At 33.9% G+C, this 20,215-nt stretch overlaps 1 protein-coding gene across 1 annotated transcript; it reads left to right on the forward strand.

Moving 5' to 3' along the window:
• Positions 1 to 4,148: 4,148 nt before the first annotated feature.
• Positions 4,149 to 8,455, forward strand: LOC129286784 (probable serine/threonine-protein kinase PIX13). The gene is made up of 6 exons (XM_054922825.1): positions 4,149 to 4,430; positions 4,617 to 4,960; positions 6,427 to 6,560; positions 6,671 to 6,812; positions 7,593 to 7,716; positions 7,852 to 8,455. Exons 1-6 carry the CDS (start codon positions 4,361 to 4,363, stop codon positions 8,244 to 8,246), a joined length of 1,209 nt encoding a protein of 402 aa, XP_054778800.1. The 5' UTR covers positions 4,149 to 4,360; the 3' UTR covers positions 8,247 to 8,455.
• Positions 8,456 to 20,215: the final 11,760 nt, after the last annotated feature.

Here is a 20,215-nt window from a genome sequence, read left to right on the forward strand (position 1 = left end):
CTCCCTAATAAATATGTTTACATAACTAGTGAAAAATTAAAATGTAAATAAAAAAGTACAGACTATATGTATTAATTTTTTTTTTGTAATTTCAATGATTTTTAGATAACATTTATATAAAGGAAATTTTCATTCAACATTTCAAATTTAACTGATCAACTAAGGATCTGTTTAGTTAGAGGGGAGGGGCTCAATTTCTCTCATTTGGTTCAAAAATTTTAGATGGGAGGGGCTCAATTTCTCTCATTTAGTTCAACTTTTATTTGCTTTATATTATTTGTTTAGTTTGACATTGAAATTTGATTAGTTTTTTATATTAGGATTGGTATTATGTGATTATGTTGTTATGTGATAGGATAGCACCAAATAATAATAAAGAGATTGTGAACAGGACAAGATCAATGGGTGATGCCCTCGTTGATGCTTTCATGAATAAATATAATGAGGGTTACAAAGTTAATGGTACTTTTACCACTACAGTTTATGATAACATATATAAATATTTGAGTGCTTTATTCGGTGAATAAATTGATCAAGAAAAAGTGAAAAATCGATGGAAGACTTTAAAGAGAAACTTTTCAGATGTTTTTGACATTTTCAAAAGTTTGAGTGGGTTTGCTTGAAATCCAATAACTCAAGTATGGGATGCTGAGCCTGAAGTTTGGGATGCATTAATTGAGGTAAATTTCTTACATATGCATTGATTATATTATTCTTTTATAATTTCCTATTTATTCATAGCTATACCTGTTTGATGGTTTTTGAAAATGGAAAAGTGTGCATTTTCAATTGAATTGCTTTTGTAATTTCACTTGTTTCAGGCTAAACCTAAGGTAGCATTGTGGAGAACTACTCTTTTTCCAAACTATGAAAAAGTGATGATATTATATGGAATAGATAGAGCTAATGGAGATGAGGGTGAGACAGCACGTGAGTGGAGAAAGAGATGTCATTCTCAGGAAGAAGTCACTAAAACTGTCAATGACATTAACAATATTGTCTTACAAAATAGAGCCACAATTAATGTTGAGTTTGATGGACAAGAAAATTCACCTGACCAAGAGTACTCACCCACTATTAATAATACATGTAGCAAGAAGACAAAGAGGGTGTCTAAGGAGAAGGAGACTAGTCTAAATGAGTTTGACGGAAGCAGTGTTAGCCGTGGTTAAGGCAATTCAATAAGGAAATGTGATGATAGGATAAAGTTTCAAGAAGGTGCCACAATTATCAAGAGAAAAAATTTGAAAAATGCTTGAAGAGTGTGGGATTGATGCTATAAAATTACTTGACATATATTGGTTTCTTATGGCTGATAATGATAGACTTAAAGCAACAACTCAATGTCTAGCACCGGTATGAAAGGAAGTGATAATGAGGATGTTTTATAGTTCTAATTAAATGATGACTTTTATTGATAATTTTTATATATTTTGTTAGCTAGATGCTCAAAATGTGGTTCTTAATCATGATCAATATGTTAAATGCTCTTGTCCAATATATTTTGTTATTAATAAGGACAATTATTGCTCAATTGTTATTAAGGACTAGCATTGTCTTGTGAAATTATAAGGGGTATAAAATCATTAGTTTCATTGATTTTTTTCACAAAGTATTGTTTAATATCTAAATTAATTTACTAATAAGATTATTTAATACTATTATTTAATTTACTTATTTGGGGTGAAGAAGTAAAAAAAATGATAAGATTAGGGTAATTTTTTAAAAAAATTATACAATTTGAGTTTATATGTAAAATAGATTTGTGTGATAAAATGTTAAAAAAATAAAAATATTATTGTACAAGGGTATAATGGTAATTTAATTATTACCTCCCCTCCCCTCCCCTCCCCTCTCCAACTAAATAAACTATCATTAAAAACCCCTCCCCTCTCCTCTGATCAAATCAAATAAGGTATTTTAAAAACCCTTTCTTCAAATCAAACATAGCCTAATAATTAAATGAAGCAAAATAAAATATTAAAAATAAAAGAGATGGTTGCACTTTGTAACTATTAGTTCATATAAATTTTAAAAATAGAAATTCACCAAAAAAAATTTTAAAAATAGAAGAGATACACACAGATATATAATGAAAGTAAAATAAAAGGGATGTTGTAGTATTTTGCCAAAAAAAAATTATCCTTTTTTACTGGTTAGTTAAGATTACATTATTTTGGAAAAATAATACATAATATATAATTTTTCGGTCAACAAATGTAATATATAATTTTTTCTATTTAAAAATCATGTATTTTTTAAATTAAAAAACTTAAATAATTAATTATGGGGAAATAAATTTAAAGTAAAATCAGTTAAAGTGAATAAAAAAAACATAACTTTAAGTTCTTATACTTTACTCGCGTTTTGCCATAACTCTTTGTGCTTTTTTTAATATTCTAGGTTCTTATACTTTTATTTTTTGATATTTTAAGTTCCTAAATGAACAAAATGTAGGGATTTTAGGAGGATCTAAAATATCAAAAAACAAAAATTTAAAGACTTGGAACATCAAAAAAGGTGTAAGAATTTATAATAAAATGTAAGCAAAATGTAGAGATTCAAAGTTATATTTTCTCATAAAAAAGTGACCTATTATTAGTTCCATTAGGTAATTTTTTACTATTTTTTCCTCATTACTTTTTTACTATAAATCTAAATTATTTAAATTAAATTTATATTTTAAAAATTATCAAATCTAAATAATCATATCTAATGATCCAAATTTGAAGTGGTTTTCCTAAAGAAAAACTCTATTAATTTTAATTATTTTTCTACATTTCCCGTAAGCTTCACATCATCTCTACTTTTTTCCTTCTGATGACGATAAACACAAGTTGAGCAAGGACCAGATCAGAGAATGAAACAAAAAAAAAAGTAGATCAAGACTTGATGTTGATGGTTCAGTCAAGTATAATGGTGCTGCAACTTGTGGAGATTTTATCACAGATGACAAGGATAATTGGATTAAAGGTTTCGCTAAAAACCTTAATTACCAACACATTATTACTGCTGAGCTTATAAGAATTTTAGAAGGGCCAAACATTTGTTGGAATGCAAAAATTCCAAAAATCAATGAAATACTGATTTTATGGAGGTCCTATCCCTTGTTAATAGCAGCTTGATCCAGAATCATCTACTCTTAGAAATAATCAAAAAAATTATAAATCTCATCATAAGAAGTTGGGAGGTCACTCTAAAACATGTCTAAAGAGAAGCAAATTGCTGTGCTGATCTTCTAACCCACGAGACCTCTAGTGAACATTTTGATACTACTCTATCCGATGACGCTCTAATAAATTGTAGAAATATTTTATCTTTTAATATGACTTGACTTTGATCTTTTTGCATGATATTTTTACTGTTGTCTTGTATTAAAAAAAAAAAAAAGCAGATCGAAGATCAATAAAGACGCAGAACGAAGCAAATGGCAGAGACCAAGAAGCAGATGGTAAACAAACGCCGACGATGCGAGGCAACAGATCGGGGGAAATTAAAGCCACCGGAGCGGAAAGATGAGAGGCAAAATGAAGAACACAAAAAACGAAGGGGTATCGCTGGTAATGCTGAGAGAAGCTGAGAGAACTATTCAGAAGAAACACACACGATGGCATGGCTTATATTTAAAAACTGAGGACTATCCTGCATTGCAAGTTGGTTGGTTCTCGATGATTGATGATTCCCTCTCGCTCCACGAAGAAATCCCATTCCAAGCGATAAATTCTGGCAAGTAATTCGCATCACGGCAAATTCTAACTTCGTGGGTGACAAGTGGAGCAACTACCGCTTAATCTTAAGAAATTGTTTTTTTTTTTTGGGGTGATATAAGAAACGGAATTTTATTTGTTGGCAAAAAAAAAAAAGGAATTTATTAAAGTACATTAGAGATATACACCTCTTATTCATTTTTATTTTTCTTGTGTTGTTTTCGATATACATACCGGACCCGGTCTCTGTGCGTTCATGACAGTTGTTTCCGCCGTCTTTCTTTGAATAGAAAATTTCTTCGGTCTGACCTTGACTAAACCCCCCGCCACGGGAGTTGACTTTTAAATGCTATTGTAGCACGCAATTACCCACGAAGCAGTCTGTTTTTACTTATCTGTTGAACTGAGGGACTTACAACACTTTTATATTAAACTAATTAACGTGTAAACAACAGTGGATGAAAAAAGAGAAATCAAAGGGGGAGGAGAGAGAAACAAGAAGAACGAAACCAGATGTTTGACGAGGAATGATTTGATCAAAGCGTTGATCTGAATAACGCTGGATCACTAGCGTGTCTCGTGGGATTAAGACATCTATTCTCCATCTTATTCTAGTTTTGGTTAACAACGGGAAGACAAAGTGCTCGATTCAAATGGGGATTTGCTGGGGTTCTCCAGTTGACAACCCAAGCACCGCCAGCACATCTGATCACCTTAGTGCAGGTAGCATAAGGAAACTTGTATCTGCTTGTTCAATCTCTTTCTCCTATTTCGGGAGGTTCACTTTACTTTCCATCGATTGGATTTTAAAGGACACTTCTATTGAATTGCCTCGATCTTGCTGATTATCTTTGCCGTATCTCTGTTCTGGAATTCTTTTCCTTTATCGTTGCTGGCTCTTTTATGCAGCTACAACGGGAACATCCCGGACTACTAGCAATACTACGACTGCTACTACATCTTATGGGAGTGGAAGCATCTCCATAAATAGCCAGTTTTCCGAGTCCATTGGCGGTGAAGCTTCTCCAAATGGGCAGATTTTGCCTACTGCAAATTTAAGGATATTCTCTTTTGCGGAATTGAAGGCTGCAACTAAGAATTTTAGAGTTGATACAGTACTTGGAGAGGGAGGTTTTGGAAAAGTCTTCAAGGGTTGGCTTGAAGAAAAGGCAACGCCAAAAAGTGGAAGTGGAACGGTCGTTGCCGTTAAAAAATTGAACTCAGAGAGCTTACAAGGATTTGAGGAATGGCAGGTAATTCTACCCTGCTTTGACGAAGATAATTGCCGGGGTTCACTTACCTTATTCGTGCCTGTTGAATTTAGCAGCTATTAAGGCCAGAGGGCAGAAATTTTAGATTAGGCAAAAACATTATTTATGCCCCCTCTGCCCGAATCTCGGGAAAGAAGAAATTTTCTTTCTGATAGATCCTGCATTCTAACAAGACAGATAAAATGCAATAACAGCAGTAAACAGCAGGAAGTTGAGGAATAACTGGGGTCATGATATTGATATTGGATGAGAACTTAGCCAAAACCCTGATCCTTCTCACACCCAAAGACGTAGTACAACAATTTTAACACAGTCCCAGACTCGTGAACAAAACTAGGAATACGCAAGGCAGTGACGCTGGACTTTTAGAGACTTCAGAACTCTCCCAACAACACTTCTACTTCCCAAAAGACTGAATTCCCCTCTTCTAGCTGAAATGGAAGTAAAAAAAAAAAAAAAATGCCCAAAAAGCTACAACAACACTGCTCATGCCCTAGCTGCACCTAAATCCAGCTCATTCACCACTTCTTTACCCTTACGGCCTGGATCCTCTTTGTAATTCTCTGGACTGCTGGTGCTACCGTTTCCTACATCCTTTCCCTACTTTAATCTTCTGCTACAGGTCCTAGGAAATGATTTGTAAATCCATTGTGAATCATCAGTTCTATCACATTCCTTCGTTGTTTTTTCTTCTAGCTGCGTCTCTTGTTCTCCTTTACTTCAAGCTTCTTCCTTGATTTACCTTCTCCAACAGAGATTATAGCAAAATGTTACTTTTATTTATTGGTAGATTTATATAGATATGAGTGAATGTTACAGGACATCATTGCAAATCCCTTTCCCCTCAAGGATAAGAAGTATGGTAGAATAGCATGTGCTATCAGTAAAAAAGGTTTGAGAATCTCAACACTTGCAAAATCTTCCTTCTTGTATTACTAAGATGGTACATTTAGCTGTAGTAGTGAGTGCTAATTTGTGCTTTAAAGTATATGGATCATTGCATGGCATGAACAAGTAAATAATGCAGCTCAAACCAAACTACAAAAAGCCGCATGTCCGATTTGTTTCCCATTTAAAGCTGTAATTTGTGTGTTTAGGGCAAACTTTATAATCCACATAATTTGATTAATTCTGTGGAGGAGATCAGTCCTCCCAAGAAGTTGAGACAGTTGAGTCCGCATTGGTTGTATCAATTTTTTTCAATTCATTTCGTAGGTCAAGCTGTTAGTTAAAATTCAAGATTTGTCTTATAATGCCAAAAAATCACTCTCAAAACAAGTATACCTTTGCATGGAATTACCTTAGAATTGTAGGAATCAATGAATTGTGGATTTATACATATAAATGATTTAATTATTGAGAAAAGAGCTTTACTTGTTTTCTTTAATTTCTGCAAATTTGGACTTGCAAATTTGTTGCAGTATTAATGGTTCATTCATGTTATGCAGTCGGAAATAAATTTTCTAGGACGGCTTTCTCATCCTAACCTCGTTAAGCTGTTAGGATACTGTTGGGAAGAAAATGAGCTTCTTCTCGTTTATGAATTCATGCAAAAGGGCAGTTTGGAAAATCATCTATTTGGAAGTGAGTGACTAGTTAAATATCACTACTTGGGTCAACTGAATAGGTCAAAACATGAAATAATCTGTTAGGGATCTTAAAAATTGATAACTAACATACTTTTGCTTTTGCAAGGGGTTCTGCTGTTCAACCACTTCCATGGGAAATTAGGCTTAAGATTGCAATTGGAGCAGCTCGTGGCTTGGCATTCTTACACACATCTGAGAAAGTAATTTACCGTGATTTCAAGGCCTCCAATATATTGCTCGATGGGGTGAGTTCTATAAAATATATTAATTCTTAACCAAGTATTAATAATAAGAGTTTGGGAGTATTTAATTTTTAGTCCTTAGAATTTTATACAATTTTAAATTTAGGTCCTATAATTTAAAATTTGTAATTGAATGAATCCTTCTTATTAACAAAATTTTTAAGGTAGTTCCTACTTCCTACTACTAAAACTTTATGAGTAATTATTAAATTTGATTGATGTAATTAATTATATGTTATTCCAATATGATGATTTATTGTAAAAAATACAATAGTATATAAATAATGAAGCAAAAATAACTCACTTCTATGACAAAATATTGATAAAAATATGATAACAAGGGCTAAATCTTATTTGAATCATCAGTATATTTTCTTTTTGCAATTTTTGTTTGATATAGTAAAGGAAAATGGTGTTTATTAGCAAGAGGGATGATAAAAGGAAAGGAAAAAAATCAAGGGAGTTAATTTTCATAAAAGGATTTTGACTTGGTTTGATCAACCTCCCATATGGTTATTTATACTAAAGTACGTTACCAAGGTCAAAAGCCAAACCCATGACTTGTAGTTATATTCTCAATAGCTATTTTGATTTGTACCATCCTTTTATGGATACAAATTTTGGTCCTATCTATTATCATTGAATTATGATAAAATGCATAATTTGGGTATATCAAAATGCTATTTTCAAAGAATAGTCATCAATGTTAGATATGTTTTTTAATGTAAAATAACTAATGAGGTGCATGACTTAAATTTGCGTTGGAATTTGGTTGTGGTACAGTCTTATACTGCTAAGATTTCAGACTTTGGTTTGGCAAAATTGGCACCTTCAGCTAGTCGGTCCCATGTAACAACAAGGGTGATGGGCACATTTGGCTATGCAGCTCCTGAGTATGTGGCAACAGGTTAACTCATGCATTTTTTTTTTATTTCTTCCTTTGGTTTTTATGTGCCTATTTATGTAGGATTTATTTTGTCATGAAAAGTAAATAATTATTTTGATCAACATCATCAATCAATATATGGATTGCTTTATCCAGGGCATCTATACGTGAAGAGTGACGTGTATGGATTTGGAGTTGTTTTGGTTGAGATACTGACAGCCCTTCGAGCACTGGATCAAAATCGACCTAGTGGCCAACATAATCTTGTGGATTGGGTGAAACCATACTTACAAGATGGAAGAAAATTGAAGGGCATAATGGATTCACGATTAGAGGGAAAGTATTCATCCAAATCTGCATTTCGTATAGCTCAACTTGCTTTAAAATGTCTTGCATTAGAGCCTAAACATCGGCCATCAATGAAGGAAGTCCTAGAGAACTTAGAGCGGATTCAAGCTGCTAACGATAGGTCTGTGGAGCCGAGACCTCGTTCTACCCGTAGTATGGCTCCTCATCATGCTTCTCGACCCTTGCGCCCTCAATCTCACTAAATCAAACATTCCTTACCATTAGTTCCATTGTATTATTTGTATCTCCAATTAATTAAAGCAAATCTCAGTTCTCCAATTTCTTTCTAATATAGTGAGATTTGTATTGTTGAATTATGTCTTACTAATTCTGTTTATGTAATTGATTACCGACAAGGGAAAAATTGTAGTTTCCATTTAATATTTTAATCCTTGAATTTGTGTTTGAATTATTGTGGCGTTGCGCCTTACTTGAAGCATAATAGATGAACAATGACTTAATGGGCTTAAAGGGTCAATCAATGATGACTAAGCAAAACTTAACTCGATTTTGGCAAGCTTTGCTAGGGCATTAGGCATTAGCATGTCTTGGGATCCATCTGAAGTGACAAGTGCTTATCAATCTTCTAAGACTGGTAAAGAATTTCACAATTGCTAGACATCGCCGTTTGGGGCAAAGCTGCTTACTAATTAAAATTTGTATAATGGAAAATGGTCAAAACAAATACTATTACCAAAAGTTATAACCTCATTAGCATACTTAAACCCCAAACCAAAACCCTCATTCCTAAAGACCTAAACTCTAAACCTTAAAGCTTGAATCCCTAACCCAAAATCTCAAAAGCCAACCCTCAAACTTGAAACCCCTAAACCAAAAAGCCTTAAACCCAAAATCTAATAATTCAACCTAAAGCACCAAATCCCAAATCCTAAACATAAAACCTAAAACCCCAAACTAAAAACCCTAATCCAAAAACCCCAAACTCAAAACCCTAAACCTAAACACAAATCAAAAAGTCCAAAATCCCTTAACCCTAAACTAAAACACCAAACTCTAATCTCAAAACCTGGAACCCCAAACCTAAAACCTAAAACTTCAATCCCAAATCCCTAAGCTCAAATCCTAAAACAAAAAACCCAAACCCCAAACCAAAAACCCTAAACCCTTAAGTCGAAATCTTTAACTTGAAATCCAAAATCCCAAACCTTAAACTGGAAACCCTAAAACCCTAAACTAAAAATCCTATCCCCAAAACCCTAAATCCCAAACCCCGAAGTTTGAATCCCAAACCAAAAATTCCAAAAGCCAAACTTAAAACGTCTGAACACGAAAACCAAAATCCTAATACCTAAACTCAAAACCTTAAAACCTCAAACTACAATCCCCATACATAAAACTAAAACCTCAAACCTTAAAGAATAAATCAAAATCAAAATTCCAAATCCCCAAACCCCAAAGCCTAAATCCCCAAACCCCAAACCTTGAAGCCCAAATCCCAAACTCAAAAACCTAAACCACATACCTTAAACCCCAACTATAAACCGAAAACCCTAAACCCCTAAGTCAAAACCACAAACTTAAAACTCCAAATCCTAATTTGAAAACCACAAACTTAAAAGCCTAAACCCTAAACCCCCAAGTATAAATCCTAAACCCAAAACCCTAACCCCAAACCCCCATTCTTTAAACCCCAAACCCTAATCTCAAAACACAAAAAACCAAACCCCAAACCTTAAGCCTAAAACCCCAAACCCTAATCTCAAAACATAAAAAACCAAACCCCAAGCCTTAATCACAAAACCTCAAACCCAAAACCTTAATTTTGAAAGCCTAAACCCTTAAATCTATACCCCAATATCAAAATGATAAATCAAAACCACAACCCAAAACCCCAAACCTGAAAACCTAAAAAGTTAGACTCTAACGACCAAACCTTAAACCTAAATCCTAAAATTCCAATCTCCAAGTGCCAAACGCTAAATCCCCAACCTAAAACCTCTAAGCCCAAAATCCAATCTCAAAATACAAAACAAAAACCCATACCCTTAAACCCAAATCCCTAATTCTAAACCCTTAATCTCTAAACTCCAAATCCCAAGCTCAAAACCCCAAACCTAAAGCCCCAATCCTAAAACTTTAATCTCAAAACCTTTAATCTTCAAACCCTAAACCTTAAGCGAAAAACCCCAAACCCCGATCTTCTATCCCAAATTCCAAAACCCAAAACGCTAATTTCAAAACTCTAATGCCAAAACTCCAATCTCAAAACCCTAAATCTAAAACTCCAAAGCCCAATCCTAAGATGCTAAACCCCCAATGCAAAATCACCAAGAACAAATCCCAATCTTAAAACCCTAAACCTAAACCCCCAATCTCAAAACTCAAAACCCAAACCCCAAACCAACAAGCCTAAACCCAAATCCTAAACCCCCAATCTTCAAACCTTAAACCTTAAGCTTGAAACTACAAACCCAAAACCCCAATCTAAAAATCCCAATGTAACAACCTTAATCTCCTAACCCTAAAACTTAAGCCCAAAACCCCAATCTTAAAACTCTAAATGCTTAAGTCCATATCCCAATCTCAAAATGCCAAACTAAAACCACAATCCCAAACCCTAACCCCAAACCCAAAACCGTAAAAATTAAACATTAATGATCAAACCCAAAACCCCAATCCTAAAATGCAAGCCTCCAAGCCCTAAACGCTAAACCTCCAAACCAAAAATCCAAATCCTTAACCCCCAATCTCAAAACCCCAAACCCTAAGCCCTAATATCAAAACCCCAATCTTAAAACTCCAATCTCAAAACCCTCAACCTAATACCCTACTCATAAAACCCTAATCCAAAACCCTAAATCTTAAGTCTAAAATCCAAAACCGAAAACCCCAATCTCAAAACACCAATGCAAAAACCATAAACTCAAAACCTAAAACCCCAAACCTTAATCCTTAATCTCAAAATCCCAATGCCAAAACCCCAAGCTCAAAGCCCTAGATCTAAAAACCTAATCACAAAACCCCAAACCCAAAATACCAATTTTAAAACCCTAAAGCCAAATCCCTAATCTCAAAACCCAAAACATCAAAACCTAATCCTCAATCTCAAAACCCTAATCTTGAAACCCAAACCTTTAAGTCTAAACCCTAATTTCAAAACGGAAAATAAAAACCATAACCCCAACCCCCAAACCCTAAAGACCAAACCCCAAACCCTAATCCAAAAACGCTAATCTTAAAGTCCCAAATGCTAAATCCCCAAGCTCCAAATCCAATCTTAGCCCTAATCTCAAAACACTAAACCTAAACCCCCAATCTCAAACCCTAACCCTAAAACCCTAAGACCAAAACCCCAAAATCCCAAGTCTAAAACCCCAAACGTAAACCCTTAATGTCTAAACCTTAAACCCTAAGCCCAAAACCTAAGCCCAAAATCCCAATGCCTAAACAAGGATCTCAAATTCCTAATCCCAAACCCCCAATCCCTAACCTTAAACCCTAAGATCAAATCCCCAACCTCAAAACCCTAAACTCAAAACCCCAATTGCAAAACACTAATCGCAAACCCCAAATCTCAAAATACAAAACCATAACCCATAACCCCCAATTGTAAAACCCTAATCCAAAATCCCCAATCTCAAAACACAAAACTTAAACCCCAAATCTCAAACTCTTAAGCCCAAAGCCTCAATCCAAAACCCCCAATGTCCAAACCCCAAACTTTAAGCCCAAAACTCCAATGCTAAAAACCCCAATCTTAAAACCCTAAACCTAAAAGCCCAATTGCAAAACTCAAAACTTAAAATCTCAAGGCCAAAACTCGAATTCCAAAACCCTAAACCTAAAACTCCAATATCAAAACCGTAAACCCAAAAAACCTAATTGCAAAACTTAATCATAAACCCTAATCTCAAAACCCCAAACCTTAAGCCTAAAATCCAAAATCCCAATCTTAAAGCCTAAAACCCCAAACCTAATCCCCAATCTCATAACCCTAAACCCAAACCCCATTTTCAAAACCCCAATTCTAAAATCCTAGTCTTAAAATCCCAAACCATAAGTACAAAACCCCATACCTAAAATCCCAATTTCAAAACCCTAATGCCAAAACCCCTATCTCAAAACCCTAATCACAAAATCCTAATCCTAAACCCCCAATCTCTAAACGCCGGATTATAAGCCTGAAGCCCCAAACCCAAAACCCTAGTCTCAAGACCCCAATGCCAAAACACAAAACCCTAAACCCTAATCACAAACCCCCAATCTCAAAACCCTAAACCTAAAACCCTAATGCCAAAACCACAATCTCAAAACTCAAAACTTAAAATCACCATCATAAAACACCAATCCTAAACACCCAATCTCTAAACCCCAGACCGTAAACCTAAAACTCCAATCTCAAAACACCAATGCCAAAAATCCAATCCTAAAATCCTAAACCTAAAAACCTAATTGCAAAAGCCCATTCCTAAGCCCCTAATCTCAACAACCCAAACCCAAAGCCCAAAATTCCAAACATAAAACCCTAATCTCAAAACCCTAAAACAAAAAACCCGATTGTAAAAGCCTAATCCCAAACCTCTAATCTCTAAATCCTAACCCTAAGCCCAAAACCCTAATTCTAAAACCCTAATGCCAAAATCCCAATCTCCAAACCTAAAACCCTTAACCCTAATCCTCAATCTATCAAGCCCAAACCCAAAACCCAAACTTCAAAACCTCAATGCTAAAACTCTAATCTCAAAATCCAAACCCTTAAGTCCAAACCCCAATCTCAAAATGGCAAACAAAAATTGTAACCCTAAACCCTAAACCCTAAAAGACCAAACCCTAAAGACCAAACCCCAAACCTTAATTCTAAAATGTCAATCTCAAAGTTGTAAACAATAAATTCCCAAGCTGAAAATCCAATCTTAAAGCCCCAATTTTAAAACACTAAATCGAAACCCCCAATCTCAAAACCCAAACCTCAAAGCCTTATGCCCAAAACTCTAAACCTAATATAATGTTCGTTTTGACATTATCAAGATAACATACTAACACACCGTTATAATAATCAGAATTAATTAAAATCCTAAGTAAAAATTATTACAACCTAAAGGTTTAAAAGTAATTAGTTTTAAAAAATAGGATTTTAAGAAAATCCTTTTAAAATATTGTTTGAGTTTAAACTGTAGTTTAAAATCAACTAAATAGAATAATGAAAGTAAGAAAATCAAACAGCACTTAAAAATAAGCTGATACAATCTAAAAAGTTTTCTAGAATTTGGCCTATCAACTCTAACGTAGGCCACAACCACCACTGCAGATGGCACATAGGGATGAATCCCTTATTGAGCATTGCGCCGCAGCCCAACTGCTATGTGCCATGGCACGTACCTACTGTTATGACAGCATATTAACAACACTTTAAACTTTTGGAGCGCGGCGTTTTGCCATCCAATGTCTAATTTGAGTGGTTCAAGTATCCACACAAAGCTTTTAGAGCCCTTTAGCTAATGGCACTGGTCATACACTCAAATAATTATCCATTTAAAAGATAAATACTCAAACCTAAAATAGTTTGTTTCCACCTCAAAACACTTTTAAAGGTGTCCAAAACACACTACCAAATGTCATTAGCTTCAGAATCACTTTGACCACCTCAAATAAACTATACATAACATATCAAACTAATCATATCACACAAATAAGCATTCAGACTCAAAATGACCACTAAACCCCTAATTCTTAATAATACAAAAGGGTGGATAAAACTCAATATAAATATCATTTTGGTCATTTTCACACATAAATCATCACAATTATATTATTTGTATTGTATCTTGGCCGAACACATTCATTTAACCACAATAGCATCAATGTTAGGCTAAGATACGCACACATATCACAAATCGTCATACAAGTGATACCAAAACAATATCATGCTCCTAAGTTAGCAAAATATATATATAAATATTATTTACAAAAGACCCAAAGTGGTAAGGGAGAAGAGCTATACGAATGAGCTCTTCACTCTTCGGTCATCCCTTCTGTCCCCTTGCCCCTATCAAAGTTCTCACCTGTAAAATATAACCATGAGGTGAGATAAACATCTCAATAATAGAATAATTCACTATTATTAATTAATATGCACAATCATATAGGAGTAAAACTTTTGAGCACTAAAACATACTTTTAGCATATTACAACATAACATTTTCAATAGTAAATGTTTATTTTGACTTTAGCATATTCAATAAATCCTTTCCATAAACACAAGTCATTTATGACTAGCTTGATCATCTTACCATTTGAGCCTCTATATTACCCTGATTGCAATCATAGGCTATTAAACTAAGTACATATTCACAATGGCTCAAGCTCACCTTCAGTAGTAGGATCACCCAGCTAAAGATGTCATATCCCACTTTTGAATTGTGGTCTCCCCCTATCACACACGAATCGAGGTATCGTTACTCCAACACCACATCACTTATGCTAAAGAGCGTTATTCTCCAACACCGTATCTCGCATAGATACTAAGGAGACCTTCTTTAATGCCGTGCCTTACTATGCATTAAGGAGATTCATGCTATATGGACTTCCACTATTTCTTCCTACAGGTGAACTCCTACCCCCTAACATGATTATGCTCACACTCATCATATATAACATATATACATTTTAAATTTCTTGACCAGTCCATATAAAACTTCCACTATTCTCATCATTTACAAATAGATTTACATGCACAAAATCACATTTTGCAATATGCAAGGTTATTAAATCTCAAGGAACAACTTAACATATCTACTCACAAACAGTGAAGCAATATAATCAAGTAGTATAAATGATTCTATTACCTCAGCCCTTTATCACAAGAGAGTTACCATGGTTTAATGTTAGCTCTACACATTTTTACTCGCACAATGACACTCGAACAACCCTTAATCTACATAATTAAGTGACAATGATCAATTATCACTTTGATAAAACCTCAAATTTACTAGGTTTCAAGTACCCATAACACTCAAATTTCTTATCTAACAACATCAACCATTTCAAAACACTCAACCATCTTATTAAACATCCTAACATACCAAAATCACCATCTGATTATCCACATTGTCCAAAAACTCTTAAATTATACCTAGGATTCATCCAAACCCTCAATAAAAATTTCAAATCACCATAAATTTTATAAACTTAAGGTTAGAGTATGTGAGTTTATATGCCATGAATTGATTGTTTGAAATGCATATTATGTGAAAATGTGCATCGCATGATCATTGGCAGGAGTTCGCTTAACGAAAGGAGTAGATTGATTTTAATCAACGTGATATTGGCAGTGACAGTTGGAATCGGGAACTTGCCTTGGCACTGACCCTTGAAATTGAGAGGTAGCCCTTATCCCATGGTTAATTCAAGATTGTCCCACTTATTTTATGAAAGACTTAAACTTAACTAGTCTTCACCGATTCATGAGGAGGCTAGATTAGGGGTATGACATCTCATGGTTGTTAGTATTTGGGGAAACCAAATTACATAAGTGAGTGAGTTAACCCTGACCTGATAGCTTCTCAGAAGTGGAAGTCTAGGTTAGTCCATGAAGGATGTAGTCACATGATAGCCACTGATTTCATATCGGAAGTAATAGGAAGGTATAAGACTGGCATATAATCATACATATATATCCAACCACATGGTTATTAGTATTGTGGTCTTGTATGAGTTTGGGGTGTATTGTTAGTATTATTGTGACCCCGTGTTGTGCTTTTCAAAATAACATGATTATGTGTGTTTTGAGCCCGGTCACATGGTTGTTAGTTTTATGAACCGTGGCCAAGTTCCTCAAAAGTATTATACGTGTGTTGGCTTATTTGCATTTGTTTAAAATTGATATGTAACCATATAGATTAGGTGAGAACTTGGTTACTAAGTAGTTGCACTCACCCCTCAATTCTTAATATTTTTAGGGCCTAACACATCAAATTCGAGTTGAGAAAAAACATACAGAGGCTTAGGATTGTAGAGTAATCCTTTCTGTATGCCTTTCTTTATTGTTTTTATGTATAAATGTTAATACAATTGCCAACTAGAATCATATGTCATTATTTTGCACTTCTTGCATTAGTTTGTGTACAACTTATGTATTTTTTGTCTTGGGTTAATGAGTTTTAGTTACAAACTTGTAGATAAGGTCAAAATAATTGTGTAAGTAGAAACATATCTATTTTGAAAGATTTGGAATGAAAATGATGATTTTGTGCATGAATTTCCTCCCCCTTATGTTTTGTAAAGTTTAGGGTTGAGTGATGATTTTAAGAAATATGTGTTTTTGGTTGTGTGTGGTATATTGCACAAATCCACTAGAGTACATTGAGTGTGGTCGGAGAGTCAGTGTGGGCTTTTGGCACTTGTAGTTGAGTTGGGACACTAAAGTTATGAGATTTTTGTTAAAAAATGGTGAAATAGGTTTTGGTGTCCAACTTTTTATAGAAAAAGAACTTGAGTGTGAAACTAGTGCCATTAGTTAGAGTTAGGAGAAAACTCTGTGTAAACACCGAAACTACCTCAGTTGGATATTGGACGGAGATTTAGGACTCATCAGAAGTTCACTCCCAATGCTGTTAAATGACATCAACTAATGCTGTCAAATTCGTGTAATGCATTAAGGCGCATAGCACAGAAAGGGGTGAGCTGTGGCACATATGTCACAAGCCGCGTCGTATGTCATGCTTTTAATACCAAATGCTGTTTTGAGTTTTAAAACTCTTTATTTTAGATCCCATTTGGTTTCTAAACTTTTGCTTTCTTTTTAAACTCTGATTTCAAGCATTTTTAGTGTGATGAAGGTTGAAGATATTGAATTTTGGGATCCCATTTTGTATGATTTGAAAATTCTTCTCTTTTATGTAATCTTACAACTTTGGTAATTCTTTAAGGGTTAATCCCTTCATTATCTTATTTGTGGAGTTTAATATGGTTTAGTAAGGGAGACCTTACATCATTATTCTAACACCACATCATATTGATGCTAAGAAGTATAAATCTCTAATACCGTACGTCAAACGGGCACTAAAGAAAGGATTCTCTAACATCATATTTATACAGGTACTAAGGAGAGGAATTCTCCAATGCTATACCCCGTTGGGCACTATGGAGAATATATACCATATGGACTTCTACTACTCTTTCTTATAGGTGAATTCTATCCCTTAACATGATCATGCTCACACTTATAAAAATCGTATGCTTTTATCTCTACCACATATTACTCGTATACATATAATTTCATATATTCATTATTTTTAAAACTATTTCCATACACATTATAACCATTTCGTAATATGCAATACTTTCAAAATATAGATATGCAAAGTTACATTTTTTTCTTACAAACAGTTAATTAATTAAACAAATAAAGTGAATTATTCAATTACCTCAACTTTTTTGTCACAAAAAGAGTTATTGTGGTTAAATATTTGTTCCACAAGGGTCTACACACGTAACAACACCCAATCAATATATAATCTACATGATTAAACACTAATAATCAATTATCATTTTAATTAAACCCCTTTATTACTAAATTTTGGGTACTCATTATACCTAAAAATCTCACTTTAACACCATCAACACTCCTAACACACTCCGTTAATTTCATCTAGCACTCAAACACTTAAATAATATCACTCATCCGTCCATATTATTCCCAATAGCTCAACTTTCATTTTAGGTTCATCCAAATTCTAACAAAAAATCCTAAATCACTATAAAAACCTTAAACTTAGGTTTGGAAGCTTGATTTTACTCCCTAAAGCACTAAGTAAGTAAATGGGTTTGGTTAAAATCTAAGGGGAGAGACGAAAATCAACACCAACACTACCTAAAACTACCAAAAATTAGCATAGAGATAGGAAGGGAGTGATAAGAAACTTACCTAAGAAAGAATCTTACTCAAAATGTCCTAAAAGAGCCTAAAAAATGATGCCCTAACAGAGCCAAATGCTTCCTCCATCGCTTTTCACATTTTTCTTCTCCCCTCTTATCTATCTAGAATGCACATAATGCTCAGATTAAATCAAATTTGTGTATATTTGCTACAGCCAATGGCATAATGAGGCTTAAAATGATTTAGGCCTCACTCCACCCCTAATCCGCTTTATCTCCAACTTAGCCCTATTCCAAGGCTATCTAATGACCCAATAACCTCATTAGTCAAATAAAAAATTATTAATTCATAAATCACTCATTTTGACCAATTTACCCTTCTTGAACACTTAAAATTTCAAAATTAAAAACTCAAAATGTTACAAATAATCTCTCTAGTCTCTACTTCTTTTGTTTTATTACTTTGTGTCTTGAAGAGAAAGAAGAGGAAAATAAGGAAGTTAGAGGAGGGAGAGAAGCATCATCATGTGAGGTTCAAAAAAGGAACAAAAAGTTGTGTGGCGCAGGATTGAAAGTTTCATAGGCTCATGGCTATTCCCTTTATATATATTTTTATAGATATGTTTTCGACTCTTTGCTCAATAAAATTAAAAGAATCTAGATACAGAGGTTTGCATACAAGCTGCGTTGGAGTGATAGTGTAACCAAAATTGACGAAGTAATTTAAGAGCATAAGGTAACCCAACCAATATCCAATCCATTTAGGCAAGAAATAGTGACTTAAGGTAGAGGGAGAAAGCCCTTAAAGTTGAAGAAGAAGCCAATCTTGACCTTGAGATAGTGAAGAGTTGCCCATGTTCCAAAGGTGTAAGGTGTCGGCAATGAAACAGAGCACTATGACAGTAAAGGAAACCCATCCGTCGATGAAGAGGCACATGCATATGTCCAAATGAATGAATAATAGTGGTGCCGTGGTAAGACTCTCAAACCTCGACCAACCATCCGTTGGTGAATCATTTGTTGAAGATATGGTTGACAGAGTTGAGAGAAAGAATGAACCAGACTCCAAGCATCGCATCATCTATAAGATTAGATTGTAGCATATCTCAGCATTTACCAGGATTTCTTTAGAGATGAAACTACTCTTGGGTCAAGATATGAAATGGAGAAAGTAAATCAGAGAGTAGAGTAGGAGAGGTTAAATGAACATACATGCACGGACCTTGAGATTATAATCAATTTTTTAAAACAAAATTACTCAAATGGGGTTAGTTTTGAGGTTTAAAAGAGGGAGAAGAGGGAATTTTTGGATCAATAACAAGTAGCCCAAAATGAAGCTAGCATTTTTATTTGAGCCACAGCTCTACGAACAATGAACATGGCTCTAGGAATAGTGAAATGAGTGAAGAGCCATTTTTCATATTTGACTTCCTCTATTTTATTATATATAATATATTGACACACCAAACTACATAATGCTGTTATCATTCTTATTCCTATTACCATTATCTTTTTTTTTTAATAGTTGATTTTTAAAGCATGTCATGTCAAACATGCATAAAGGTTGGTAAAATATATATTAATAAAATGATAATGGCATATAAACTGAAATAATAATAGCATAGTAACATTTGTACAATTAATTTTTCAAGCATGTTGAGAGTTTCATTATTCAATGACACCTTACATCCTCTTCCCAAAAAAAAAAGTTGTGGATTTTATATCTAATTTAATTAATGTATAGGTTATCTTTATTTTTAGAAGAATGGTTACCTTTATTTATAGGGAAAAGGAGTACTCCTATCATTCAAAAATGTAAGGTATTTTTAACCGAATCTCACTCCCTAACAAAGTAGTTACCTACTTTTCGACTAACTCTATCTTTTCATATTTATCTTTATTAAACACTCTATAATAAAAATAAAATTATTATCAATAGAGGCACTTTTGAAAAAAATGGCAATAATTAGACTTCGAAAAATTAAAAATGCCTTACATTTTTGAACACCTAACTTCTCAAAAAATAATTTATATTTTTAAACGAAGAAAGTATATTCGTAAGGATAGGCGAATGTTCATATTTGATCTATTTAAAAGAAGAAAATTGAAATTCTTCATTGAAAAGAGAAAACAAGAAGCAAAATGAAAAATACAAAGAAAGCTAGGGAGGATATATGGTAACATTTTGAGGATGCCTGTATCCTGACGAGACAAAAATAACATGGGAGAAAAAAGGAATTAATATAAAATTAAAATCCTGAACGCTTAGGAATAATTTAAATTCTTAAATTTTAAAAGGTGTATTCTAAATTTTAAATAATTAAAATTAAGATAA

This window comes from Prosopis cineraria, unplaced genomic scaffold, assembly GCF_029017545.1.
Source record: "Prosopis cineraria cultivar Desert tree isolate PC_DT_omini unplaced genomic scaffold, ASM2901754v1 PC11, whole genome shotgun sequence".
Lineage (NCBI taxonomy): Eukaryota > Viridiplantae > Streptophyta > Magnoliopsida > Fabales > Fabaceae > Prosopis > Prosopis cineraria.

Coding starts and splice junctions, on each gene's coding strand:
- LOC129286784 (XM_054922825.1), top strand. CDS start 4,361: ATGGGGATTTGCTGGGGTTCTCCAGTTGACAACCCAAGCACCGCCAGC. Junction 4,431..4,616: donor ATCTGATCACCTTAGTGCAG/GTAGCATAAGGA, acceptor TCTTTTATGCAG/CTACAACGGGAACATCCCGG. Junction 7,717..7,851: donor TCCTGAGTATGTGGCAACAG/GTTAACTCATGC, acceptor TGCTTTATCCAG/GGCATCTATACGTGAAGAGT.